The sequence below is a fragment of the Phoca vitulina genome, unplaced genomic scaffold, assembly GCF_004348235.1.
Source record: "Phoca vitulina isolate PV1807 unplaced genomic scaffold, GSC_HSeal_1.0 scaffold1, whole genome shotgun sequence".
Taxonomy (NCBI): Eukaryota; Metazoa; Chordata; class Mammalia; order Carnivora; family Phocidae; genus Phoca; species Phoca vitulina.
In genome coordinates this window covers 104,646,020-104,672,012 of record NW_022589704.1, presented here as the reverse complement: position 1 = coordinate 104,672,012, position 25,993 = coordinate 104,646,020, and the positions used below count along the sequence as shown (strand labels likewise).

Sequence of the window (25,993 nt, the reverse complement as noted above, 5' to 3'; positions counted from 1 at the left end):
CATTTAGATCATTTGAATTCAAGTGGAAGAGGCCCTTGAAATAGGCAGGAGATGGAAGCTCACACCATAGGCCCAGTGATCTCCACCCGCTCCAGAAAGCAAAAGGATCGTTAATAATTACTGAATGGAAACTTTGGAATGAAAAATCTATAAAACACAAAAAGTTCTACACGTCGAAGCACATGCATTAATTTCCACTTCCTCTGTGCTAAGATTACCCGGAAGCTTGGTTGAAAGGGACTAAGTGGAAAGTCCCGGCTGCCTCTAATTCCTTCATCTCTTGCGCTGTGCCTCGTGACTGTGCTCCGAGTAGTCCCCTGCTCTTGTCCTTGACACCTGTGTGTGCATGGTTACTTCCTTGGGTCAGTTTTTTTTATCATCACTTGCAAATGAAGATGGGTCTCTCTGGATATATTAGCATAACATAAAGGCTTCAAACAGAGTAACTCAGTGATTTCCGCTTCTAATCACATTAAGGACACCATCTCTCTCTTTCAGTTTGTGCTACTCAAAGTGTGATCTGCAGACCCCACTGCAGACCATGTCAGGCCCAGGGACCCTCTGCTACCAGTCCAGGATGGGATAGGTGCAGAACTTCCCCATGAGCATTTAGAAACCTATAGCAACCTGGCTGCATAATTTTCTCCATGTGGAATCTAATGGTAAAAATTTGGCTTGTATTTTTTTTTTATATCTTTGACATTTTCTTCATTTAACTTTTTCAGTAATCCATTTTGTTGTGTTTTACAAAAGTTTTAGTCTGTGATGGATGGGGCCAGAAGGAGAGATGTAGGAGGGACTGGTCCTTCATCACAGATAGTCTGAGAAAACTTGTTCTACTTTCCATTGCAAAACGAATGCCATAAGAAAATAAAATAAAGCAAAACAATCCTAACATTTCTGAGTGACTGTGTCAGGTAGGTAAACTGGATGTCTCACTTGACCTTTCCCAAGGCTCTGTGAGATGGACATTATCACAACCATTTTGCAAATGAAACAACCGGACCGCCATGGCAGCATTTACGTAAATTATGTGGGTTGGAATTCAACCTCAAATCTATGTAATCCCCAAATCAATACTCTTTTTAATCCCCCCTGTTCCCCTGTTACAAAGTATATAATTTATTGCTAAAATTAGCCTTAGCTCATTCAAGAGATAAAAAAGTCATTAAGATCAGGGCCCACATGATACACCATTTTAAATGCCTGTGATACAGTGATTCATATGAAATATATATTTGCACATTCAGATATTTTTGGTGTTCATCCACAGTCCCTGAAAACATTTCAGAGCCATGAAGGTGAAATGTGCATCTTATTCTTAATGAAGTTGAATTCTGGAGCCCACCCAATGGCAAGGGCTGGTTGCCAGGAGGATCAACCATGTGGTTAGAGGGTTGGAATTTTGGGTCCTAATCCCCCTTTCCAGGGAAGGGAGAGGGGCTGGAATTGAATCAGTCAATGGCCAATGACACTCAATCATGACTATATAATGACACCTCCATAAGAACTCAGGAGGACTGGGCTCAGAGAGCTTCCAGGTTGACGAACACACGGATATTACAGAGAGTAGTGTCCTAGAGAAAGCATAAAAGCTCTGTGCCCTTTCCTCATACCTCACCCCATCCATCTCTTCATCTGGCTGTGGATTCATGCCCTTTAATAAACTGGTAAGTGTAAGTATATGTTTCCCTGAGTTCAACAAGCCACTCTAGTAAATTAATCAAACCTGAGGAGGAAGCCATCAGAATTGCCGATCTGTAGCCATCAGTCAGAAACACAAGTAACCATCTGAGACATGCAACCAGCTCTGAAGGGAGGGGAGGGCACTCTTGTAGGACCGAACCCTTAACCTGTGGGGTCTGATGCTATCTCCAGTAGAGAGTGTCAGATTTGAGTTGAATTTTTGGACACTCTGTTGATGTCTAAGAATTGCTTGGTGTTGTGTGTAGAAGACCCCACCCCCACATTGGAATTGAGTCCAGGAACCCAAAAAGAATGTCCATAATCCATAGCACAGCACCAGAGGCAACAATGATTTTCAATATATTCTAGATAACTGGTATGACCCTAGAGTTGCCCTTGCTATTAACACAGTGCTTTAGAGGTAAAAGAAAGGCAGTACCAAGCACTCGGGAGGAGCCAAGTGAAGGATCTCTCAGAAGCGCTTCTATTAGGGGGAGTCTTTGCATCAGGTCTTTATCCAGAAACAATTAAACTTTGAACTGTCTTTGTGTCTAATGAGACATTTGGTGTTTATCTACAAGGACTGTGTGTGTGCACATGTTCGTTTTTAGAAGAGAGAAGAGATGGAAAGAAAACTAGGTTTTGTCATTGGTAAGGCCTCACTCTTGTAGATGCACACATAGGCTGTAATGTCACCAGGAAATACTTTGTCACATGCCATTATATCTGGTCCTATCCCACCTCAGCTGTCTGTGAAGTTAGATTAACTGAAAAATTGTGCACACTTCTCTTTTCAGGTTTTGACCATGGACATTTAACATGTTACAGTCCAGGAGAACTTTCCACATGCCTAAGATTAAGCACTGTTGATTTCCTCCTGGTGCCTATTTCATTCAGAAATAACACACTCTGAAGAGAGATTGTGTCTCTGAGCTGGTTCCTCCCATAAATTTTATTTCAGTACTTGCCAGTGCCCAAGCAGAGTGTGCCAAGTGTAACCAAAGCTGCAGACATTTTGAGAGATTGATATTTCAGAGAAATTGAAATTCATTCAAAAGTAGTCTCCATAAAAGTCCAGAGCTATGCCTTGAAATCTGAGAGGAACCAGGGGCCCAAAACTTCAGCATTCTTACTAGTGTGTCAAAGGCACCTCATCAGGAGAAAGAGCAGCACACAGAGGCAAGGGCAGATGGAAGGTGACCAAATGCGCTAGGGAGTTTGTCAGGACAGGCCCAGACACCCCACAAGCATATTTATTACTGTGACCCCCAACCTGCCTTCATTTCTAAGATCTTACTAACACAATCTAATTATTTATTCTTGGTAATCATAGTTGTTTTTAATACTATCTCTCAAAGCAAGGCAGTGCAGCCTAGTGGTTAAGCCCATAGACTTTAAGCCAAGAATCTCTCTCACTCGGTGAGCACCTACTGGATGCTAAGCACCGTACTTAAAGTATATTGTGAAAGGTAGCTCCTTTAACTCTCTCCTTAATCATAAAAGGTAGATATTATTGTCATCTTCCTGATGAAGCTTAGGAAGTTCCCAATCTAGAGATTATAACAGAGCCTACATTTAAACTCAGATACAATTCATCCCTAAGCATGCGTTTGTTTGTTTGTTTATTTATGTTTTTATAATTTTGTTTCATCTAGCAGAAAATACAGCAGGCCTGACAATTTTATTCTGGTTTGAAAAATATAGGTCTGTACCTTGAAGGGTGAAAATTATACACCACACTTTTGACTAGGTTGCCAATAAACACCAGAGTCATTCTTTGAACATTAGCTTAAGATTTATGCAGGAACTACCACCACCTCTGCTTGACTCATGAGATGCAAATAAAGCACCAGATCTTCTCAAATCGTTGGCATTTTTTGCCTCCAAAGACCGAGATGGGGGTTTGTCGGTGACAATAAATGTTCTGCTACGTCCCCTCTATGTCACTGCAGGACATTCAGAGGGAATGAGAAGACAAACCCAGAGGCCTGTGGTGGCACCAGAGGAAGGCTTATTAACCTCACCATTTTTTAACTTGTCCCCATTAGAAGGTATGATGAATTCAACAGTACACTCAAATAACTTCACACATAATTTAAGGAAGTTTGCATCTACCTCCCAGATGTCCATGGACCCCTGTGCCCTGACCCAGCTAACAAACCTCTAAATAGAAATTAGAGGCAGACAAGAGTACTACAACTTTAATTCTCGGTACCTTAGGAAGAACCAATAAAACTATTGAGCACTTACTAGATGCAGAGAAAAAGGAAAGAGTCATCATTAAATGACGTATGAGCATTGTATATGGCAGGGATGCGTTCAATAAATATGCGGGGGGAGAGGAGAGGAATTCTCATTTTACTGATAGAAAAAGAGTGGTTAAGAGGTTTTTCCCAAGGTGGCATTCCTAGAGTAGAGCTAGGTTTTGACCCCAGGTCTATATGACTTTAAAGCATGCCTTCACTACCCCGTGCTGCCAGTTTAGTGGGAGCTGATGACCACTAGTACAAAGATGAGTAAGAAGTGGTGCTAGCTTCAAGGAAGAATCTATTGGGTGGGGATATTAGAGACATGCATAACAGGAAAACTAGTAATACAGGCAGAAAAATGCATAAGGGACTCAGAGAAACAGAAAGAAATGAAAGTTTCCGCATAGGCTTGGAATGGCTGTGATTGAGATGGGTGTAGGCACCCTCGCATATGTGCACATGCACTCACTATAGGCAGGGCCGGGGAACAGTATGAAAGCAATGAGAGTTCCGGAAACAGAGCTCCATGGGCCTCTCCGATCCTGACCTCTATGTGCTTAAGGGGAGCAGAACATGCTACCCCCAAATACATCTATTTGCATAAGGATTATCTTGAGCTAGTTATTTTTAAGAAACAGCAGACACAGGAGAAGCTCTGGAAACGCAGTAGAGGTTGTCCTCTTGAAGGAGACAGTCACAATTATAAGGAAAAATCTCCATTTGCAAGGGTGTCTCCCTCTCTGTTCCAGGAAGAGGAACAGGGCTAAAATTCTGGGAATGCTTATCAATGAAGATGGCAAAGACTTAAATCCGCACAGCCACTTTATCCTTGTTTACTGTGCTTTTCCCGGTGACCCCTCCCCATAATTGGCCTCTCCCATCCCCAACACTTTTCTTTTGTCTTTAGCTGAAGAAAGTATTTATGGTGAAGGCTTGGGCCATTTTGGGGAGTTACTCAGTTTTCCCTGCTATCTCCCACGTATATATGAGGTTATGTTATTAAACTTCTGGGGGTCTTTTGCTCATGTTAATCTGTCTTTTATTATGGGGGTGTAGGGGTTAGTCAAAAACCTAGACATGTAGAGGAAATAATATTTTGTCTTCGTTACAGTGTCACACGGCAAGGTCTGGCTCTTTACCACTACTGCATGCTGACCCCACACAATAGGTGCTTGATAGATAGACACCAAGTACATGGGAAGATAGGGCTGAAAAGGGAGAGCAGCTGGCTTGTGGAAGACTTCACATTTCTGAGTAAGGAGCCTCTTTCTTACACCTTGCATAGCGGAGTCACTGACTGCTCTTGAATGCACAAGAGACCCAGGAATTCCAGGGTGATGGGCTTAATAGAGTCCAGCTGAGCTACAGCCTTTCTGCTTGGCCCCGTGTTCAGGCACCAGAAGTAGGAACCAGTATCCCCTCTGGGGCTGAATTTCCATATAATGATATGCAGGAAGCACGTGCTGTGAAGGAATACTGCATGGGAAAAGGCATGAACAGCCAGACAGACCTAGGTCAAAGCCAAGCTCTGTGTGAACCAGTGATAAACCCTGGGTAAGCTTCTTCACCACTAATGATGGTCACAAATGATTAGCTTCACTTTCTCCTTCTTTAAATAAAGATCATAACGCCAACCTCAGACACAAAGATTTTGGCCCTGGAGCCAGACTGCCCGAGCTGGCATTTCCACTTTCTAGCTGTGTGACCTCAGACAAGTGATTTAACCTCTCTGTGCCTCTGTTTCCTTATCTGTAAACTCAGGTTAGACATATCCTTAGCATGCAGGGTTATTACGAAGATTGTGTGCCAGCAGATACAAATGACAGGATTGTTCTGGTCTATAATGTCCCATAAATGTTAGGTCTTCCTCACCCTCTTTGTTCTTATTACTGCTGTCACATAATAACACTCAAGTTTTAGGCCATGGTAGATACTGGGGAAGGATGATTTGAACAAGCAGCTCTCCCACGCTTAGTCTTAGGGATTTTTGAGGTTTCAGTATCAAAGAAATCTCTTACACTGGAGATTTTAAAGGCCATTCCAGTACTAACCTAATAAAAATGTGTGCCCAAGGCTACAACCCAACCTCACCCTTATTTCCTGGCTTCTGAGTCTCAAGGCACAGGATTACTCAGGGGTTGTCAAGCCACTCCTGGGGAGCCTTCGCCTAGTGTGAAAACCTTTCTTCATTTCTCTGTCTCTAGAAAGTTCCCTTAGCATTAAAGACCTAATTGTCCTCTTTTCTTGTATGAAATGTACCTCACTGTAACTTGACCTGGTAGGAGTGTGATTAGTTAATTGCTGTGGGCACCTGACATTTGAAGGAAAAAAATGGATACCTCAGCCATCTTTCTTTTCAAGCAATGGAAAATGATTAAGGTTCAGTGATATCTCCGTGGGGGGTAGCTGTTTTCAGGTGGATATTCAGAGACTTGCAAATGCTAGACATTAAGCTGTTCTCCTCTCTCTTTTTCTCTTTTGTGAAGGGATAACAGGGGAGGGGTTGAAAAAGACAAAGGGACAGGCTCTGAATAAGTTCTTTTTAAAATCTCCTTTCTTAGTAATAAAAATGTTCATCTGTATAAATTCTGCTTGTTTGCCGTGTGCATATTTGGCCACTGGCAAAATTGTGAAATCTCAGTTTCCCTTTCTTCGTCTTTGTCTTTTAGATTCTGCCTGGCTTTTCCCCTTGGAGGGGCTCCTTCTCACACAGATCCCCCCCACCCTCTAGCCAGTCCCCACAGAGCTCACACCCATCCTGCCAGAAGCTGGGAAAGAACATGCCACTCATGCGCATTTAGAAAAATTTCACAATCACCGTCATCTAGAATAAGACCTTCCCCCTCCTCCTCTCCCTGAGGACATACAGGGTAATGAGGCTCTCAAAATCTCTCTTCATCTTTTCTGGGTCATGGACGTATTTTGGAAATCAGGTGAAATATAAGCCCTTTATCCAAGAAAAATGCACAGATGCATATACAAACACGGCAATTCCTGCACAATTTCAGGGGATTCACAGCACCTCTTAAACACAAAATGGAAATCCTGAAGAGTGCTAATGCAGAGTCCCTGCCAGACTTTCTGTGAGGAGGTTGGGATGGGTGGGGAGCGGGGGCAGAAATATGGGCTTTCTGTCAATATCACTTTGTTCCACTTTCTTTCCTAACACATAAAGCCAGTAATGGAGATATGTTTAAAAATTGGTAATAGAGGGGCACCTGAGTGGCTCAGTTGGTTAAGTTTCTGCCTTTGGCTCAAGTCATGATCCCAGGGTCCTGGGATTGAGCCAGAGTTGGGGTCCCTGCTCAGCGAGGGGTTTGCTTCTCCCTCTCCCTCTGCCCTACCCCCCACCCCACTCAAGCTCTCTTCCTCTCTCTCTCTCTCAAATAAATAAAATATTTTTAAAAATTAAAAAATAATAAAAAAATAAAAATGGATATTAGAATAAAAAATGAGTATTAATATTATCATTACCCACACAGTGCCTTTTTATCAGAAGGTGAGGAGAAATCAGTCACACACAACTATAATGTCATTCTTTTGTGACAGAATGTAAACACAATCTACTAACTCTGTCTTAAAGGAGGGAAAACAGTGTTTCAAGAAAGACATTTTCAACTGAAGCCCAAGCTGAAAGGCTTAATGTTGGCCCAGAGAAATGGACTCAGGGAAACTCTACCAAGTTTTTTCCTAAGGAGTCCAGAAATCAGAGAAGGGTGAACTGATAAACCTTGACTGGATACACATTTTAAAGCCAGAGACATGTTTGAGATCTGAGGTTTCATTTGAAAATTCCATGATATTTTATATCCTACTCCAGAACATATCTGTATTTTCTTTAATATTAAAATAATGTGCATTTCTTAACCTTTGTATGAATTGGTTCTCCAGGAAACAAACTGGTGTGTGTGTGTCAGTGTGTGTATTTCTTCATTATCACTGCTTCCTTCTGTGGTGTGAATGGAGCTAAAGCTACAGTTGAAAAGCTTGGGTTCAGAGATGAGGTCACCCTGAGTGATATGTGTCCCCCAAAATGCTGTGATCATTTCACAGCATCCAGAATCATGACAGTAGAGAAGATAGGAACAACCATAGGGCTTTATGAAAAATTTAAGCAAGAGTAAAATCACAGAGGGGGCTACTGCCTAGGGGCCAATACAGACACCATCTCCATAAACATGGCCTTGGAAGAGCAGAACCTGAGGCTGGTGGGACTCTCTGTCTTCCACTGCCGAAGTAGCCATGGTTTATACTCAGAAGTTGAATGTGTTTCTTCACTAAAAGCTAAAATTAGTTCATAGTTTGGAACTGTACTCCAAAAATTGGGGGGGGGGAAAGAGTGTAATTTCTTCCAGTAACCAGAATGTGATTTCCTGCAGTCAGAATATATTGAGAACCTGTTAGGACCTCAGCTCCTACCAAGGGTCTAAAATTCTCTTCTCAGTGTAAAGAATATAGTGCTTCAGAATCACAGACCAGCGCTGGATTTCAGGTCAACTGCTTAATGGTTGTATGGACTTGGGTAGATTACTCAGCCCTCTCTAAACTGTAAGTTTCTCAGCAAACGTTAACCATATAAGGGTAGTGGGGCCGATTAGTGGGGATGCATGTTAATGACAAGGCCTGGCACACAGTAAGCAGTCAATCATGGTAGCTACTAGTACTATAAACAGAGACGACATAAAAACGTAATATATATTGTATAGGCTTTAAGGGTTTAAAGGAAAGAAATAGTAATGAAGTCCAGATAAGAGAGGTTGAGAACTAGACTGTGGAGATCTCTGAAGATAGAGGTTAAGATGAGAGTTTCTAGTTTACTCAATTTAGGAGGAACCACTAAGAAAAACTTTTGCAAGATATCCTTGAACAGAGTGAAGAGAACCATTTATATCAATGGAGGGCAAATTAAGTGAAAGCAGTGAGAGGGAGAAAGAAAAGACACTGATGGCCTTTAGACAACACAGCTATCTGGTGCTTGTTAGCTTGATTCATTTTCGACTGAAAGCCTTATGTTGTTGTCAAATCTTTCTGAATCTCCTCTGAGATCCAAGTTTCCTAATGGCCATCACACTGTGGCTCCCACAGATCAGTAAGACAAGTCTGGAGGAACGACTACATTCTATTCTGGACATTATATTTTCCCCCTAGACATTATATTTTAAATATAGCGTTGTCAAAGTAGAATATGTACAGAATAAGGGAACATGATGGTGGGAAGTGCAAGGAGGGGGAAACATGCTGTAGGAAAAATAAAGGAAAAGAAGAGATTAGAAGACCACGACAAATGGAGATGCCATCCTTATGGATTTGCAGAAAAATCATGATGAAGAGGGAGGGCACTTGGTTTGAGATGCCCCAGTGAGCAGAGCTAAGGGCAGTGGTTTGGTGGTGCATGGAGGTAGGCTTGAAGAAAGGATGCCCTATTAATTACAATTTTGTGAGAGGAAAATGAGCTGTCCTATGAAAGAAGTATGATGGAATCGCCAACTGTCTGGAACGCTCATAGGGAATGTGGAGATCTACGTAGGTTATACAGGTTACGGCTGGATTAGATAACTTCAAAGGTCTCTTTGCCAATTCTGCATTTTCTGACTTTTATAACAAACCTTTTTCAAAAAGCAGACATCCAGTAGAGGCCGAGGCCAATCATCCCATTTCCATTGAGAAGGCAAATTAAATACTGTATATCTGCTTTAATTGCTTTTTAAAAATTGAAGATTTGATCGGAGCAGATAAGCAATCAAACCCAGAATCCTTATCTAACTGATCTCTGAGTTGCTAGATGAAGTAGAAAATGTCATCTGAATAGACTGGTTCATTGCCTTTCCTGAGTGTCAGGAAGCACCTCCATAGACCACTTTGGAACGTTCTGTTTGTTCCCAGAACTCCCCAAATATATATGCGTGCCAGAGGGGGGGTGCTATAAAAAGAAAAAAAAAAGACAAAAAATTAGAAAATCTTTTGCTATGAAAGAGATTTTCACTACTGCATGACAGCACCATGGCACTGTGACTAAGGGGGCATGACCAGATGACTTTCAAGATAAGAGTTAAAATTGAACCACAAGGTAATTAGAAAAATGGTGTGAAATTTATCTTGCCATTCCCAGTCCAGGATACGTCCCCTTCATCCCTATTCACATTGTGCCTATATCTCCCCCTATTAGCATTTGTTTATCTAAGGCCTACCAGGACAGTACGGCCAGACCATTATTTCTCCAAAAACTAAAATAAATAAATAAATAAATAAATAAATAAATAAATGTTAAAATTATACTAAATATCAATATATCAAAAATACGCATTTGCAGCTTCTCCAAAGACACTACTTATCTCATTTGTTATTTACAATAGCAGATAGGGCAGATATCATTACCCTTATTTGGGAAAAATGTGGAAGGATGAGCACAAAATCATACAGCCAGTAAGTGGAGAAATCAGGACCAGGATATTTCGTCTTCTATTCTAAGGATTCTAAGAGCTAGATGTTAGAAGAAAGGCTTAGTGTGTGTGTGTGTGTGTGTGTGTGTGTGTGTGTGTGTGTGTGTTGTCTTTTCAATTAACACATGATGTTCCATAAATAACTGACAGATCTAAACAGTTTCTCAGACTTCTGCTATCATGACATTTTGGGCTAGATATTTATCTGCTTATCTGTTGTGGGGTACATTCCTGTGCATTGTTGCATGCTTACTAACATCCCCACTCCTCTACCCACTAGATACAATAGCAAGACTCAAGATGGGGCAGCTGAAAACATCTCCGGACATTGATAAATGTTTCCTGAGGCAAAACCACTTCCAATTGAGAACTACTGATCTCACACAACCAGGATGATTTTTTTTTTTTTTTAAAGAGAAGCATAAACTAAACTAATTGACATTGAGCACTTATGTGTCTCATACAGGCATGTGTGCAAAAGCACATGTAAACAATGACAAAGGAACCTCCCAATGTCTTTGGCTTCTTCTAGGAATTAAATTTCCCTAGCACAAAAAAAAGCAGAGGTGTCATCTTGCCTTTGATTTCTAATCTGGAACGAGAATTGGAAGGTGTGTAAAATGAGAGTTTCATTGGACACCAAGTGAGGTATTTTTATTTCTCCATATACAAAATGACATCACTTCCCCAATGAAGCCACAAAACACTTAGCTATAGGAACCCAATAAGTCAAATTGAATTTTCCAATAAAATTGATATTTATACAGAAAACATAGAAATCTTTACCCCAAACAATGTATCAAGAAGGCTGAGAACATCAATAAAGTTATACATTCTCCCCTGAGATTGATTATGTTTCACTTGCTCCAGTGTTTCTTGGATTAACTTTACTAATGAATTTTCACAGTGGTTTATTCCCTTGACTACTAAGCCACGGTCTGTGTTTAATTATGATATTCTTTCCTAAGTCCAGATCTTCTATCAAACCATTAACGGCAGGAAAAGATTTGCTGACATGACAGCTAAACTAATCCATCTTGTTTATAAAGGACAAAATCAGGAATATGATGTGGGTGAATATTTGTACAGAAAAGCATATCTAGATTCCATGCATATAAGGCAGCACACAGCACCTGTCACAATTATACTTTCATCTAAGGGCCTTATCAGTTCTTACTAAGTTAGAACATCAATCAGCGTGTGTGTGTGTATGTGTGTGTGTATTTGGTAGCTCAACACCCCAAACTGATAAAACAGTGTGTGTGTGTATGTGTGTGTGTATTTGGTAGCTCAACACCCCAAATTGATAAAACAGTGATGACAAGAACAACAGGAAATATTTCTATTGTAGACTCACAATTTTAGTAAGAATATTACCCTGGTTTGATATAGTTAAAAGGTGCGAAAACATGTGGTACTAACTTTTGTTAATATAGAAGCAAGAACTTCACACACACACACACACACACACACACACACACACACACACACAGGCTTCAAATCACATGATGTCTCATAAGGTTATTTCAAGACAAAAACTCAATATCTCAAAACCAAAAGAACCCCTTTGTAATTTTATGTCTCTTCCTGCATTCTTCATTTAATTAGATCATTGTTGAAGGAGCTTTGTGTTTCTCAGGTAATAGTATCTTGGCCTAAATGAATTCCAAGGCCAAGGGGTTCATTAATCCCATGTATACTTATCCATATGCTCAAGTATCATTATCTCCCGATTCTGTTACCGAAATGTCAAGCTGAATATATTTGAAGATTTGCATTCTGTCCATTAGGTAAAGGAACCATGTGAAAGAACTATATAAAAAAAATAAATAAATAACCACAGTAAATTGGAATGCAAAGGATGCTTACTTGAACACTGTCCTGAAACAGAACAGCTACAGTGGAACATGTCTGCATGCCTCCCTCCAGCATTTATCCACCTTTGTGGCAAAACATACTCGATTTCAGAAAATAAATAGATATTAATTTCCATCCAAATGCCCATTTCAATTCATTATCTACAGAAGTGAATATTCACAAAGGTGACACCCAAGTCAATATTGACCTTGGGGGATAATAAATTTTGACATTTGCCAGAATAGGCAGTTCGCATAGAGTGTATACACACGTAAAACTCTACCTGGTGTATTAACCATGAAGGGAAACTCAAATATATAATACATATGTGTATGCATATATATTATCTTAAATTATTTATTATATTAAATTCTATTAAGCATGCAGAGCAAGAGCATTTGGAGTTCACTAGGGGTTTTATTTTCCTATATAAATACAGTGCAGATCTAAATGCAATGTGATTTTCTAATGCATGGACCTGTAAGCAAACACACAAGCGTGTGATTACAATTAAGAATCTAACCAGAATCAGGAACCAAGGCTGAATCCAGACATGCAACAATTTTATTTAATTTGTGTACCTTTACCACTCCTAGCCACATTAATTAACATTAGGGAGCACACTGAGAAGGCCTCACCGGTGGAGACCGAAGGTCTATTTTTCTCACAAAAGTTAAGAGGCAGAGGCATGAGACTGTGCCTTTATCAACACACGGTGAACTGAGGGCCACATTCAGGGGTCTGCCTCTATTCCTGTCCCTCATCCAGGCTTGCTGTCTGCACTTGGGTCTCACGTGAAGTGTCTATGTTTAATTCGATCTAGCAAGTAGTTATTTACTATTTGCTTGCTGTATGGCTAACATGAAATCCCTTCTTTTGAGAAGGTCCCCAGGGAATATCTGGGGTGGAGGTGGATAATTCAAGGGCCCTGACAAAATTATATATATATTTTAATAAGAAGAGCTACTGACTGTTCACTGAGGAGATCAAAATGAAGAGACACGTCCTGGATAAGCTACTCTCTTTTCCAATCTGTAAATGCCAGTAAGGTTCCCTTGTCCTAAGACCTCTATAAAATAGCATCAGGACAAAAATAAATTTTCAAGGGGTTAAAAATAGGCACCTGGGCAGAGATAATATTTAAAATATTTCATAACCTCAAAAGCAGATCATTGACTGTTGCAAGCAGATGCAAGTGGTGAACGCCCAGGGCGGATCTGCTGCTGGCACTCCAGCCAAATGTTGGCTACCGTGGAGGGCACTTCCCCCTCTTCTTCAAAATTGTCCTATGCCTAATCACATCTGTATACAATTACAAACTTAGAGATTCCTGCAGTTAAGGCTGAGGCTTCATTCACATGGTACGTCTATGAAGAATCAGAGTAGACTGAGCAGTGGAATTCTCTACCTCCTCGCCCCATTTCCCCCAAACAGCAATCTGTCATTTCTTTTGCATCCAGAAAGTCTATGTAAGAATTCATTTTGGAAGCCAAAAACTCCTGTTCCTGAAATAAGTTTTAATATTTAAGGCCTTATTCTTTGAAACACTGATTCTTTCTGAGAGCTGGAACACAGCATCTATGAATTGCCTCCAAGTGAGTTATTTCAGGATTCTCTGTTTCTTTTCCGGACAGCCACTGATAGAGGAAAAGAGGCAAGACTTCGAGGGTGCTGGCCATCAGATGAGTTACTTTGCACTGAGACAAGAAAATAGCTGAAAAAGAGGACAAAGGAGACACACAAAGTCACACCTCACAGCCGAGCCAAGCAATAGCCCAGATCGAAGGGACAAGTGCAGGAGAGCTGGAGAATAAAGCAAACCGCTACCTGGACTGGCTGTCCACACAGCTTGTGATAAAAGGAAGTTCACACAAGGGCTGGTCCTCTTCTTCAAGCAGACATTACAAGAACAGCAGGGCAGATGCTCATCATCGCACCTAGTCTGTGGCAAAGAATAATGGTACTGGGTATGCACTTGTTAAACCCGCCACAGAGAGTTGATGGCACAAGCTTTAATGAGTAATTCAATCAATTTTTACAAATGGTTAGATGTACAGGAGCTGTTTGCCACAGGTATTTCTAGATGTAGGGGAAAGGATGGCCCGCAAAGTTAGGAAAAAATGACCTGCAGGTTGGGAGGAATCTGTAGGTCTAGCCTGAAAAGGGTTTTCTCACCCTGGATCAGAGAGAAGGCTTGCTCTGCAAGGCTGAGCATCAACTTGAGTTCAAGGATGGCTCAGGCTCAGCTTTGGGTTCAAGGAAACAGCAAGCAGAATGAAAGCAAGTACAGACTTTGCAGTCAGGGAAACATGGACTATAATCCCAGGAAGACCGCCTCGTAGCTATCTGATCTTGGTTAAATAACCTGACCATCCAAGCCAGCACATCCTCAGTCTATAATGGAGAGGACAATGGCTGTGGTTAGGAATAGAACAAGCCCTCATCAGGTACCACCCCTGGCACTGGGTGGAGGTTTGGAAACCCTGCCAATGAAGAAACACATTACTTCACTTTATCTCTAATCTCCAGTGTTCCAACATTCCAATCTGCTGGATTCATTTCTTTTGATTGTGTCAAAAGGTTCCTGATTGTTGCAGAATGAGAGGCATTAATCTCTCTTTTAATATCCTGGTAAGCTCAGCCTGTCTCCAATCAGAAAGAATCTGCCCCTGTTGACCCCAATCCTGTCACCTGGCAGAGCTCATTCACTCAAAGGTAAACCCCATGTGTGTGGCAGAACATTGCCCGGTGACTGCAGGGGGTGTGGCCCAGACCTGGAGGGGGCTAAGCAGACTGCTTGCCCACAGCCCCTCCAAACAGCTCCATTTCCATTCACTTCGTAGGCTTGTGGGTTTCCTTTCCTCCTGTGAACTGAAAATCCCTTCTCACCTCCCATTATCGATTAATCGTAATGTGCAGCTCACAGACCGGTCACAGTTGATAGCAAATGAAGCTGCTGTTGTTCCAAGGTGAGAGACAGGGGAGCTATTCTCCTTCACATAGGAACCCTGGAAGGCATATGCAGGCAGAGAGCGCTCAAAAGCTCAGACCTGAGCCTCCGGGTGTATGTGGCCCTCTGCCATGGGTTAAGTGAATCAACTTTGCCCATCAATTTTTAATTGGAGGTCTTGGGAAGTTATTTTTTATCGTAATATAAACATGGCTATAATGCAGAGCAGAATGCAAATGTGTTTGAGAGCTTAAGACACAAATTCAAGAAATTACATGCTTCAGTGGCTACTTGAGGGGGAATCGAGAATTCCCTGGGTTTTCCTGCACTCTGTTTATTTTTTATTTTTTTCCGGGGAGCAGCACTTCAATGGAAAAGTTTGAAAAGTGTTAGCGTCGGCTATAACACATAAAAAGGAGTCATTTAGTAAATGTTGATTGAGACAGGCGGAGTGAAGAAAGAGAGGCAGAGATAGAGAAGAGGAAAAGAGTAGAAAAAGGGAGGGATGGGGACAAAGAGAAAGAAAAGGAAGGAGCATCAGGAAGCAGGCGAGTTGGGACAAAGGGGAAGAAACACTGAAGACAAGGAAGCAGAGAGAAAAGATCTGGGAACAGGAAAGGCTGCTATTTTTTGAATCAATGAATGAATGAATGATTCACTTGAAAATGGAAGAAGAACTTATAATACCCCAACCATTGTACCAGCACCTGATTTTTTTTTTTTAAAGATTTTATTTATTTATTTGAGAGAGAGAGCACATGAGAGGGGGGAGGGTCAGAGGGAGAAGCAGACTCCCTGCTGAGCAGGGAGCCCGATGCGGGACTCGATCCTGGGACTCCAGGATCATGACCTGAGCCGAAGGCAGTCGCTTAACCAACTGAGCCACCCAGGTGCCCCCAGCACCTGATTTTTAACTCAACATTAACAAGAGCATGTCTATTATTTATCCACCCAACGCAGGATTCAGCGGTGCAGGAGAGGAACTTTCTCCCAAACTCCTGCCTGAGCCTCCTGCTTCAGACACTGGGAACACTTCACACAGACTCTGCCCAGGTTCACAGTTTTTTCTCAAGGTCTGATCAAGGACACTTCTCCTATAATGTTGACATTATCTGCAAGGGTCTGCTCACTTTTCTGGAGATGTGCTCCTTAATTTTCTAGATGAACACCCCAGTTCCACTCTCTTATGGGGTTCCCTTTGTGAGCTTTTCAGCGAGCAGGTTCACTACTACAGCCCAGAAACAGTGGTCATACTCTGACAGAGCTCAGGAATCGAGTGAAGAATCCAGACAGTCATGTTTCTGTCAGGTGGAGACGGATTCTGCCCACAGTCCTCTTGACATTGGAATTAAAATGAGAACAAGATTCTATTTGCCTGGGCAATCAATCACTCAGCTGTCTGCTCACCCAGATGAAGGGAGAGTGAGCTCTTCTACCTTTGCTTGAGAATGGAAACGTCTTTGCCCTAATTTGTATTATAACTGATTTTGAGAGAATCCGTGTTGAGGTTCATTAGCAATTGTAACAGGTTTAACTATTAATTCCCACATCATGTACATTCTATACAGAGTAATTCATGTTATCCTCATGTTAACTCTACAAGGTCCATGTGAATATCCATAGGAAAGGTTCACTGAGTGAGAATTAAATCAACCCAGAACTCTGTGACCTACACCCTTTCCGTTCTCCTTCACCACCACCCCATCGCCCACCTGCTTGGATTATGCAGGGTCCTCGGTAAAATCAGGAAGTTGGCAACACTTGTCTTAGACACCTTGAACATCCCTATTCTTTGCCCTTCCCCACTCAGAACATTCTCTTCGTCTCCTTCAGATACCCAGCACCTTCTCTTCCATTAACTTTTTGTTTTGTTTTGTTTTGTGGAAAAAGTCTGTTCCTCTCAGTCAAGAACAGTTCAGCATGGATATACATCACAATATTTTCTCTCCCAGTGGGACTTTGTGTCTTAAGGCTTAGCTCTATGCATTGAAAGGCTTTCCCCCATATTTACAGATTCAGGGCACTGATGGAGTTGGCGAAAGAGTTGTTTGGGGACAGATGGGTAGGGGGTGTTGGAATCAAGTGGGCTTTCCCAAGTGTCCTGTGGGTGGCAGATCCCTGTCAGGCCTACCCTTAGAATAGGCCTTGATGGGAGGCTTCACATTTGGTGACTGTGCCCACGTAGTTTATAGCAAGGAAACACTTAAATCCAACAGACTTCTTTTTTTTTTTTTTCCTCCCCTCCTCTCACATCTGAACACAATCATGAGCTCAGGGAAGAGCCAGTGGTAATACCAAAAATACACGGCCACATGACAGAGAGAGGAGTGGGAAAGGGAGGAAGGGTAAGCCAGAGGGAGGGAGAGAGGGACTGGGCAGGGGGTGCAGAGGGAGAGAGCTGAACGTGTATATTCAGCAAACAGTGGCCTAGACTAACACCTACAAGCATCTGTCTGTTAGGCGAATGTCTTTAAACTGCTATTTGCCTTGGACTGTCTTCAAAGGGATATTTCTATTTCCAAAGGTGGATAGTTAAAAATAATATACATCATGAGTGTGTTTTGGCATTTCCCTTTCATTTTTTTTTCCCTATCTTCAACATTACTGTTGTCATCCTCTAAAATTCAATCAATTCAGCTGATCCAGTGAACAGATGGCATTAATCAACCCCCAAGAATATGCACAAAAGCAATTAGAAATGTAGAGACATGGAATTTATGCCGGCAAATCAATTACCAATGATAGCAGATCAACGTGGCACACACAACTTCCCCTTGTTTCTCTTTCCAAAGAGCAACCACTGATAGTAGGAATGATCCCCAGTTAGAAGGGGATCAAGAACAGAAACACTGAGGTTTAATTACTCATTTCTTAATGACTAGTTCTCACTCTGCTGACAAAAATCGGCATAATTTACAGACTAGAAGATGCATCAGAATGATGGATACAGACAGCATATGCTATATAGTGTCATGCAAATATGAAATGTACTGCTCTGAGAATATGGTTATTTGGTATTCCCAGAGAAGAACTTCATTTCAGAGAACAGAGCACCTTTTCTAGCATCTACAGCTCTCATTTGTCAAAAACAATGGGAGTAGCTATGGAATACATGTTAACCACAAATCTGTGCCTTCTGTGAATTTACTAGTTTATATAACCCTATGTTTTCAATGTACTTGGCCATTATTTTCTTTCTGGTTCTTTGTGACCTTTGCAGATTCTGAAACTTCCTTCTTCAGGCTCTTATTTATTATCACCTGAGTTATTGTGATAAGCTCTTAACTAGTTTTTCTCACTGCTAGTGTTGGCCCGGGCCGGTCTATCCTTCACATGGTGATTTTTTAAACAAATATCTGATTCTGTATTATCTAATTACATATACAAAATCCTTCAATGAAGCTTCATAGCTTGAACAGTAAAAATAAGACCCTCCACCCCCGCTTACCAAATTCTCTCATTTCTTTTTCTAAATCTCTGCCTATAAGCTGCTCCCGCAAGTAGTCACTACAACACATCTCACCCTTAAGCCTTCACACAAAAAGCCTGTGAGAACCTCCCCCCATTTCTCCAGTGAAGTCTGACTTTGTTCAAGTCCCACCTTCTATCTCACTTCCCTCCATGAGCCTGCCTTGATGCCCCAGCCAGTCTGAGATGCTCATTTGGTGCCTCATGTTATACCTGGTGCTTATCTATGTTACAGCATTTATCACATTGACATGATTAAAGATTTATTTTTCTGGATGTCCATGTTCAAAGTTCCTTAAGATCATGGACTGTATCTTCTTATTTATCTTCATTTCTCCTATTTCTAGAAAAACTTGAGTTTAGGAAAGAGAGCCTTCAGGTGGGACATATTTCTTTAATAAATTTTTCAAATGAGTAACACACACAAACTATTAACACTTAAATCTTCCAACCACAGCTTAGAGAGAGGATATCAGAGGCTCAGGACAGTGTTATCGAGGTCATGTTGTCGGTTTGCAATAAAATACAATCTTTCCAGTAATTTACTACTAACACCCTATTAAAAAGCATTCAAACTTTTCCTTTTTATACTGAACTCGGGGCTATGAAGAAAGATTTTTATAGCTATATATTTTTGTATTTTCACCTATATAGGCAATGTTCGTTAAAATTGCAAAAGCAAGTTAATAAAATTAGCTCAAACTTGGTACTGAGCTCAGATCTTCTTAGCATTTCCAAAACAATAATAAGTAATACTTGCCAGTTAAAAACAAAATAAACCAAATAAATTTAAAAAGACTCTAGCAACAGGGCCATAGAAATATATTTTTTTGCTTAGAAATGAAAATTCTTAATTAGAAACCATTCACTGATTCTCTCATCCATTCATTCACCCCGTTTTATGTGTTGAATATAGACATTGAAATGAAATATGATAATCAAGGAGCTTTGCAACTACTTGGGGAGACACGGATTCTAAGCAAGTGCTATGGAAATATACTAAGCCATACATAGGGCCATTTGGCCCAGTGTGGGGAAAGCCTCTGTGTGTGTGTGTGTGTGTGTGTGTACCTGGGAGAAAGTGAGGGTGTGTAAAAATTGGAAAAGGGTAACTAGATCAAGCAGATAACATACGCAAATAAATGCAAGGGAGATTGAGGATAGCATGGCTTGTTTGTAGAATGTGGAGTTCCCTAAATGGAAATTAGGGGACAGGACAGGAATGGCAGACATGCAATTTAGAGCAGTAGACAGGGCCAGATTAGGAGCAGCCCTGTGCAGGGAGAAGGAGCTCATACCTATTATTTAATTAATACATTTGGTCTGACACCTAGAGACTTAGAAGACATGATGCCAACAGAGGTAGCTTTCATGGTAGTGTGTGTGTGTGTGTGTGTGTGGTCACAAGTCTTTATCAAGGCTATGTCCTTCCCCTATCCAGTTTTTTACTGAAACTTGTAAAAGGAAATTAAAGCATCTGGTGCTCACCCAGATATGAGGCCTCTTACTGTTGACCATTGTGATATTAGGCATCTTGTATTAAATCTACATTCCTTTTTTTTGGTAAGCTATAACTCAGGAGTTGGCTCTGGTGGAAACTGCTACCTCCCTACCCTTTGCTATGGATAGAGCTAAACAGACTAACCATAGGGATCCCAAGGCAACTTGCCAGCTCACACACAGCCCCCAACTGAATGCATGGGAATTAATTTCATATCTTGCAGACTCTGATCTTTGGAGATAGAGGTCCAGATCCTGATCTTTTTTTTTTTTTTATTTTTTTTTTGCATAGCTTTATGATCCTAGGAAAATTATTAACTTCTATTAACCTTAAATTTACTCATCTGTAAACTGAATTTAATAAAGTCTACCTAGCTGTACTGCCTTGCCAAATTATGTGCTCACGGCATATGAAGTGAGAGATACAAAGTGCACAGCAGTTAGTAGGAATTAAGGCCCTATTATGTTGTTATTCTAAATATAATTGCTTAACAATTTTGAGTACAACCATCCCAGAAGTATCCAAATGGAATGACCAGTAAGTAGTAACATCAGTAAAGACAAAAATACATTAGGACTAGAAAGGACCTTAATAACCATTTGATCCAACTCCTTCAATTAATACACCACGATCATTAGGATAAGTCGATAACCTACACAAGGACACTTTCCAGAAAGTGTCAGAATTTTGATGAATGAAGACAGCTTCCCTTATGTATTAAAAATGCCATTACTAGCTCCAAATTAGTACACTGAATCTTCAAACCAAAGTTCCGTTGAATGAATGACTACTATATAATGATCCTGTGGCAAGTAGACCCTCTTCCCACCTTCCTAACCAGTGAGGATAATTAGCTTTGTATATACAAGCCATATTTCAGCAAAGTTCTGGCATGCAAACTAAAGGGCTTTGGATCAGCAACTAAAGCTTTTAGGAACATTTCAAATGATATCACAATACTTTGTTTTGTAACAAATGAGCACTGAAAAGTAAAGCGATGTAGGTAAGGAAACTGGGTCCTACTAAAGAAAGAAGAGGCAATTGGGAAGAGCAGGGGGAAAAAAAGAAACCTTCAACTTAGAAGACAGTCATTCATTTGAATGAGAATAGGGGCTGGAGTGAGGTTATTCTAATGGAAAGTAATTTTCTCATAATTCTGTCCCTGGTGTGGACATTGTTCTTCTAGTTTTTCATTTACATGTTCCAATAGTGGAAATCTGGTTTGGAGATGGGGGTTATGAGGGATTGAAGGGAAAGAGAATTCACATGGATTGTCAAAGATAAGCCCATTCAACCATGGGAAAATCTTTAGGACTCTCTTCAAATGAGCATTATAGTGCTTCCTTCACTTCTGCTGACTGTAATTGCCACAAAAGTATACTGCAAACATTTTCCTGCTGAAAAAAGTCAGCCTGATATTTGTTTATTTATAATATTACCTATTGATTGGGTTTGTGCATAAGCTTCAGATGACTCAAGGTATATCGCATCTCTTTATTTAAAGATGTTTATGAATATGATTGACATCCTCATATATTTTACATGAGGTTCTGTCTGTGATGAAAGGCATCATCATAGAATAAAGAGTTTTTGATTTCTTTCTCAAGGCTGTTATCTCTGTGAACCTGATATGTAGCACCAAACAGTTAAGATGCTTGGAGATCAAAGTGACTTACTGACTGGGTCAAAATTAAGACAGTCATAATCACATAACATCTGATTATTGGCAAAAATAACGTGAAGAGTGACCCTGTAAGTATCCCGTGCATTGCTCTTATCTTCCGAATGCAATTTCTTGCATTATCATAGTCATTATCTTGCATTATCATACCTAATATTTGAAGAATCTCCTCAGTAAAATACCAAGCTGCTGTTCTGTTTGGGAGAAGACACATATCTCAACTGCTGTTTTATACCCAAGCCTGTGAGCACGGCAAAGTTGTATAACTGCACGGACATTTGACATGTTAGCTGTAGCATAACCAGGGCTAAAACCCGTCAGCATTTCAAACTCCTGGTTTCATTTGAACCAACTATCAAGTCACATCGTTTCTTCTTGTGTCAAAGGAGTTGATATTATATGTAAAATGGTTTTTCATTTAACACTGGCCTATCATAGCCACATTCGAAATTAACTAATTCCCTCAGGGTAAACCCAAAGGAAATGCTGTAGCTACTTAATATCCTGAAAATCTGGAATGGGGGAATTTCCAGAGTTTTTATTACTGGTTGATAATTATGTTCTCTGCACAGATTCATAATATCTATTCTGTAGCTGGCCTTCTAACCTGCCTTTATTTTAATTTTGTTTAATTAGAAATTTATCAAATCTATAATTGGGTAAGCATTTATTTCTCTCTTGCAGACAAATGCCCAAGTTTTGGTCAAAGTATAAGAAAATTAAACACACACACATATACATTCTACATGCAACAATAGTAATAACAACATATTATTATTAGAATAATACAAACAATTAAAAGTTGTTTTTATTTGAACAAAGTTCACAGGCTGAAAAAGTTCATGGAGCATCTTGGGTAAATAAACCATGTTTAGGGATACTTTCACAAATGACATAAAATGTTACCTCAAAAAATAAAAATCTTCTTGGTGAAAAAAATTCTCCAAATAATCTGTATACTTATACAAACTGACTATTTGAAAGGAGATTTCTCTTCCTCAATACATACATATAAACATTAATGGATTGTAGATAAATAGTAAATCAAAGTCCTAAATTTAATGGATAAAGTATGTGGGCAATTGAAGTCTGGACGAATTGTGGAATGCTAATGTTTTTCCCTTAGAGGCTCTGCATTACAGGTTCTGAAGACCACCAAGATAAATTGAGTTGAGAAGTAATTTTCTGCTGCCATGCTATTGAATTAATACATTTTGTTCAGCATAATAAAAAACATTTATCATTATTCTTTAAGAACATGGACACCAAAATATTTAGCAAGTAGCGTGCATTCAATTGAAATGTTGATTGGAAATAAGGAAATTAAACTGTCACTGATGAAATACTAAAGCTCATTATCACAAAGTTTCATTTTAAATATTGAGAATTAGCTTTATTGCTGCATCAGTAATGATAAGCATGATCCTTAAATCCACGCCATTTAGGTTTTATGAGCATTATTACAACATATTAACCATAATTCAATTAATTTACAGAAATTGACATTCTACATTTTTTTTCCTTGCTCTTAAGAAAAGGTGCTACATAAGGAAGTCCCAACCATATTCCTATAGAATATGTTCTATCTATTTTACCCTTATTCCTCGCCCCACCTTTGTGGATCTTCAAAATATTCACTATTTCCAGATAGGTAAATGTGCTAAAGGAAAAACAGCTTTTTCACTGCTACACCTTTGCATCATTAGGACAATACTGACCTCTAGTGTTTTAGGAGGTAGAGAGGCTAGCTCAGCACCTGTCTAACTTCCTCTAACTAAAACACTTAGATGTTTTTCTAAAGCACCATGGGAACAATTTCACTTAAAAGAAGAGAGAGGAGGAGGAGGAGGAGGAGGAGGGAAGAGAGGAGAGGAGGAGGAAGAGAAAAGAAGCATCAGATTCTAACCTTTTCCTACCTATTCTCTGAAATGATTTCTACCCTAAGTCCCTCTGGCTTCTCCCTTTTAGAAAGGTTGACCTCTTCAGCGCTCCTTTAGAATAGAAACTTTAATAAAATCTTTATAAGGCATTACCACTAACTATAGATTCTGAAACCCCAAAACTTCCAATCACAGAAACACTGGTTGTGCTTTGAACCATTTTCACTAAACAACATTTGCCTAATTGTCTTCCCTTGAGGTGCAACTCTGGGTTGAGTATCTCTTACTCAAGAGAACCTAAGAGGGTGGGGAGTAATGTAAAGGGACTCCCAAGTACAAAGTAGTCTTCCTATCTTTCTCTAAGAGTGATGTTATGTTCCAATACAGTTAAGCATTTCTGAGGTTCCTGGTGGGGTTAGCAGACAGAGGAGCAAGCCCAGAAACTCAAGGAACCTTGAAAAACCATCTTTGGAAACAACACAGATGGCTTAATTGCGTTCTTTCTCATTTAGGAGTTTCCAAGCTGGAAAAACTTCCCTCTCTCTGCCTAGAGAGGCAGCTGAGCAATTGAGCTTGAACCTCTGATGGCTCTAGCGATTTATTCAACTTTGACGAACTGGGTTCTTTAAATACACAGTGCAGGTGGCAGATCCCCAGGTGTCCAGCCTTCCTGCCTATTAAATTAAATGCCCTGCACTTGCTGAGGTTAGAGCTTGGACGACAGAGTGAACACTTAGTGCATACTCATTATGTGTTCTTTGGCACAAAGATTTTGGGGGTGGAGTGTGCATCAAAGCCCTTCCTCCTGTAACAGGGGCAGCCATTGATCTTGTGGTTTGACTACATTGGGCCATGACTCTTAGGCCAAAACTCCCAATCCTATTAAACCCATGCCTATTGGTTGCAAGATACCCCAACTGGAGCCTTCTGCCTAGGGGAGAGCTGAAAGCCATGTCTAGTGAGGTACTGGGCATATTGCAAATCCCAGGCAGCCGCATTCAGAGACAAGCCACTGTCACCGAGTCTGGTGCCTGGGAGCATCTCTCTCTCTCTGGAAGCTCAGCCCTCAGTGCATGCAATCTGAACCTGGGGCCCTTCTCCGGAAAAGCTGTGGCTGAGACCAGGCAGGCATAGAACGTGGACCCGGCATGAGGCTCAAGGAAGAGAACCTTCCCTTCTCCCCGAACTTTGCGATTAGGGGAGAAGGGCAGGAAATTCAGCGGGGCTGGCTCATCCAAGCTCTGCTAACTTTTGGGATGGTTTGAGTGATAGAACCACACCAATCAGCATCTTCCCCCTTCTCCTCTGCCCAGAGCAGACACAATTGTACATGCTTGGACAGTTGAGTGTCTCTCCCCAACGCTAGCGTTTCCCACCTCACCTACCCGCCCCCAGCTCCTGGTACTCACAATTTGTCGCTGTTAATCCTAAATGCCACAAGCCGGAGAACAGCAAAGTGAAAACGCTGGTCAGCCTTGGTACAGAATCCATTTCCCCCGAGTAAGCGGTCCCTCCCGATCGAATCCCAAATTCGCAGGCGCCAGCCGCGGCTTCTTCTTTCTCTCTCTCTCTCTCTCCCTCTCTCCTCGGCACCGCCTGACCCCTCCCACCCCCCCTAGGAGAGGCACTCGCGGCTTCACTCCATCCCGTGTCCAGACGCTCCCCCGAAAGCGTAGCGGGCTCTGCCTCGGAGCTGCGGCTGAAGCTACGGTCCCCGCAACTGCCGCTTGCTGTACTCGCCCTCCTCGCCCGCCTCTTCCTCCTCTCCCCGCTCCTTAAAGGTGCAAATTCCAAACCCCGCTGCAACACCAGGCTCCGAGCCGGGCTGACTGCCACTGCACCTCTGCCGCCGGCGCTGGAATCCGCACCCCGGCCGGCCGCTCCTTATAGGCGAGCTGGGCGCGCGGCGCCGCCCCCGGCCAGGCCCGCCCCGCGCTCTCCTATAAGAGCGGCCTGGGCGGGTCCTCGGCGCGCTCGGGCGCCCTGGCTCCAGGCCCCCGTGCGCTCCCACAGCCCAGGGGCTGGGGTCCCTCTCGCGTGGGCGCGTCTCGCTCCCCTCCCCTCTCCACCCCTCTTCTGCCTCCCGCCCCGCCCCCGCTCGGGGGACTGCGAAGAAGCCCTGACATTTCAACCAGGTTTTCCAAGAACATTGCTGCCCAAGGAGTTGGAAGACAGACGCATCAGCAAGAGAGAATTTCCCATGGAAAGCTTGGCAACGAGCTAACGAGATGCCTTTTTTTTTCTTTTTTTCTTTTTCTTTTTCTTTCTTTCTTTCTTTCTT

General features: G+C 41.4%; 1 protein-coding gene across 2 annotated transcripts in view; it reads right to left on the bottom strand.

The window, feature by feature from the left end:
• Positions 1–25,581, bottom strand: part of CNTNAP5 (contactin associated protein family member 5) — a 792,175-nt gene extending 766,594 nt beyond the window's left edge. For both annotated transcript variants that reach the window (XM_032412450.1, XM_032412460.1), the window contains exon 1: positions 25,122–25,581. In XM_032412450.1, the coding sequence (XP_032268341.1) occupies positions 25,122–25,203 (82 nt within the window). In that variant the 5' untranslated portion in view covers positions 25,204–25,581. The remainder of the gene's footprint in view (positions 1–25,121) is intronic.
• Positions 25,582–25,993: the final 412 nt, after the last annotated feature.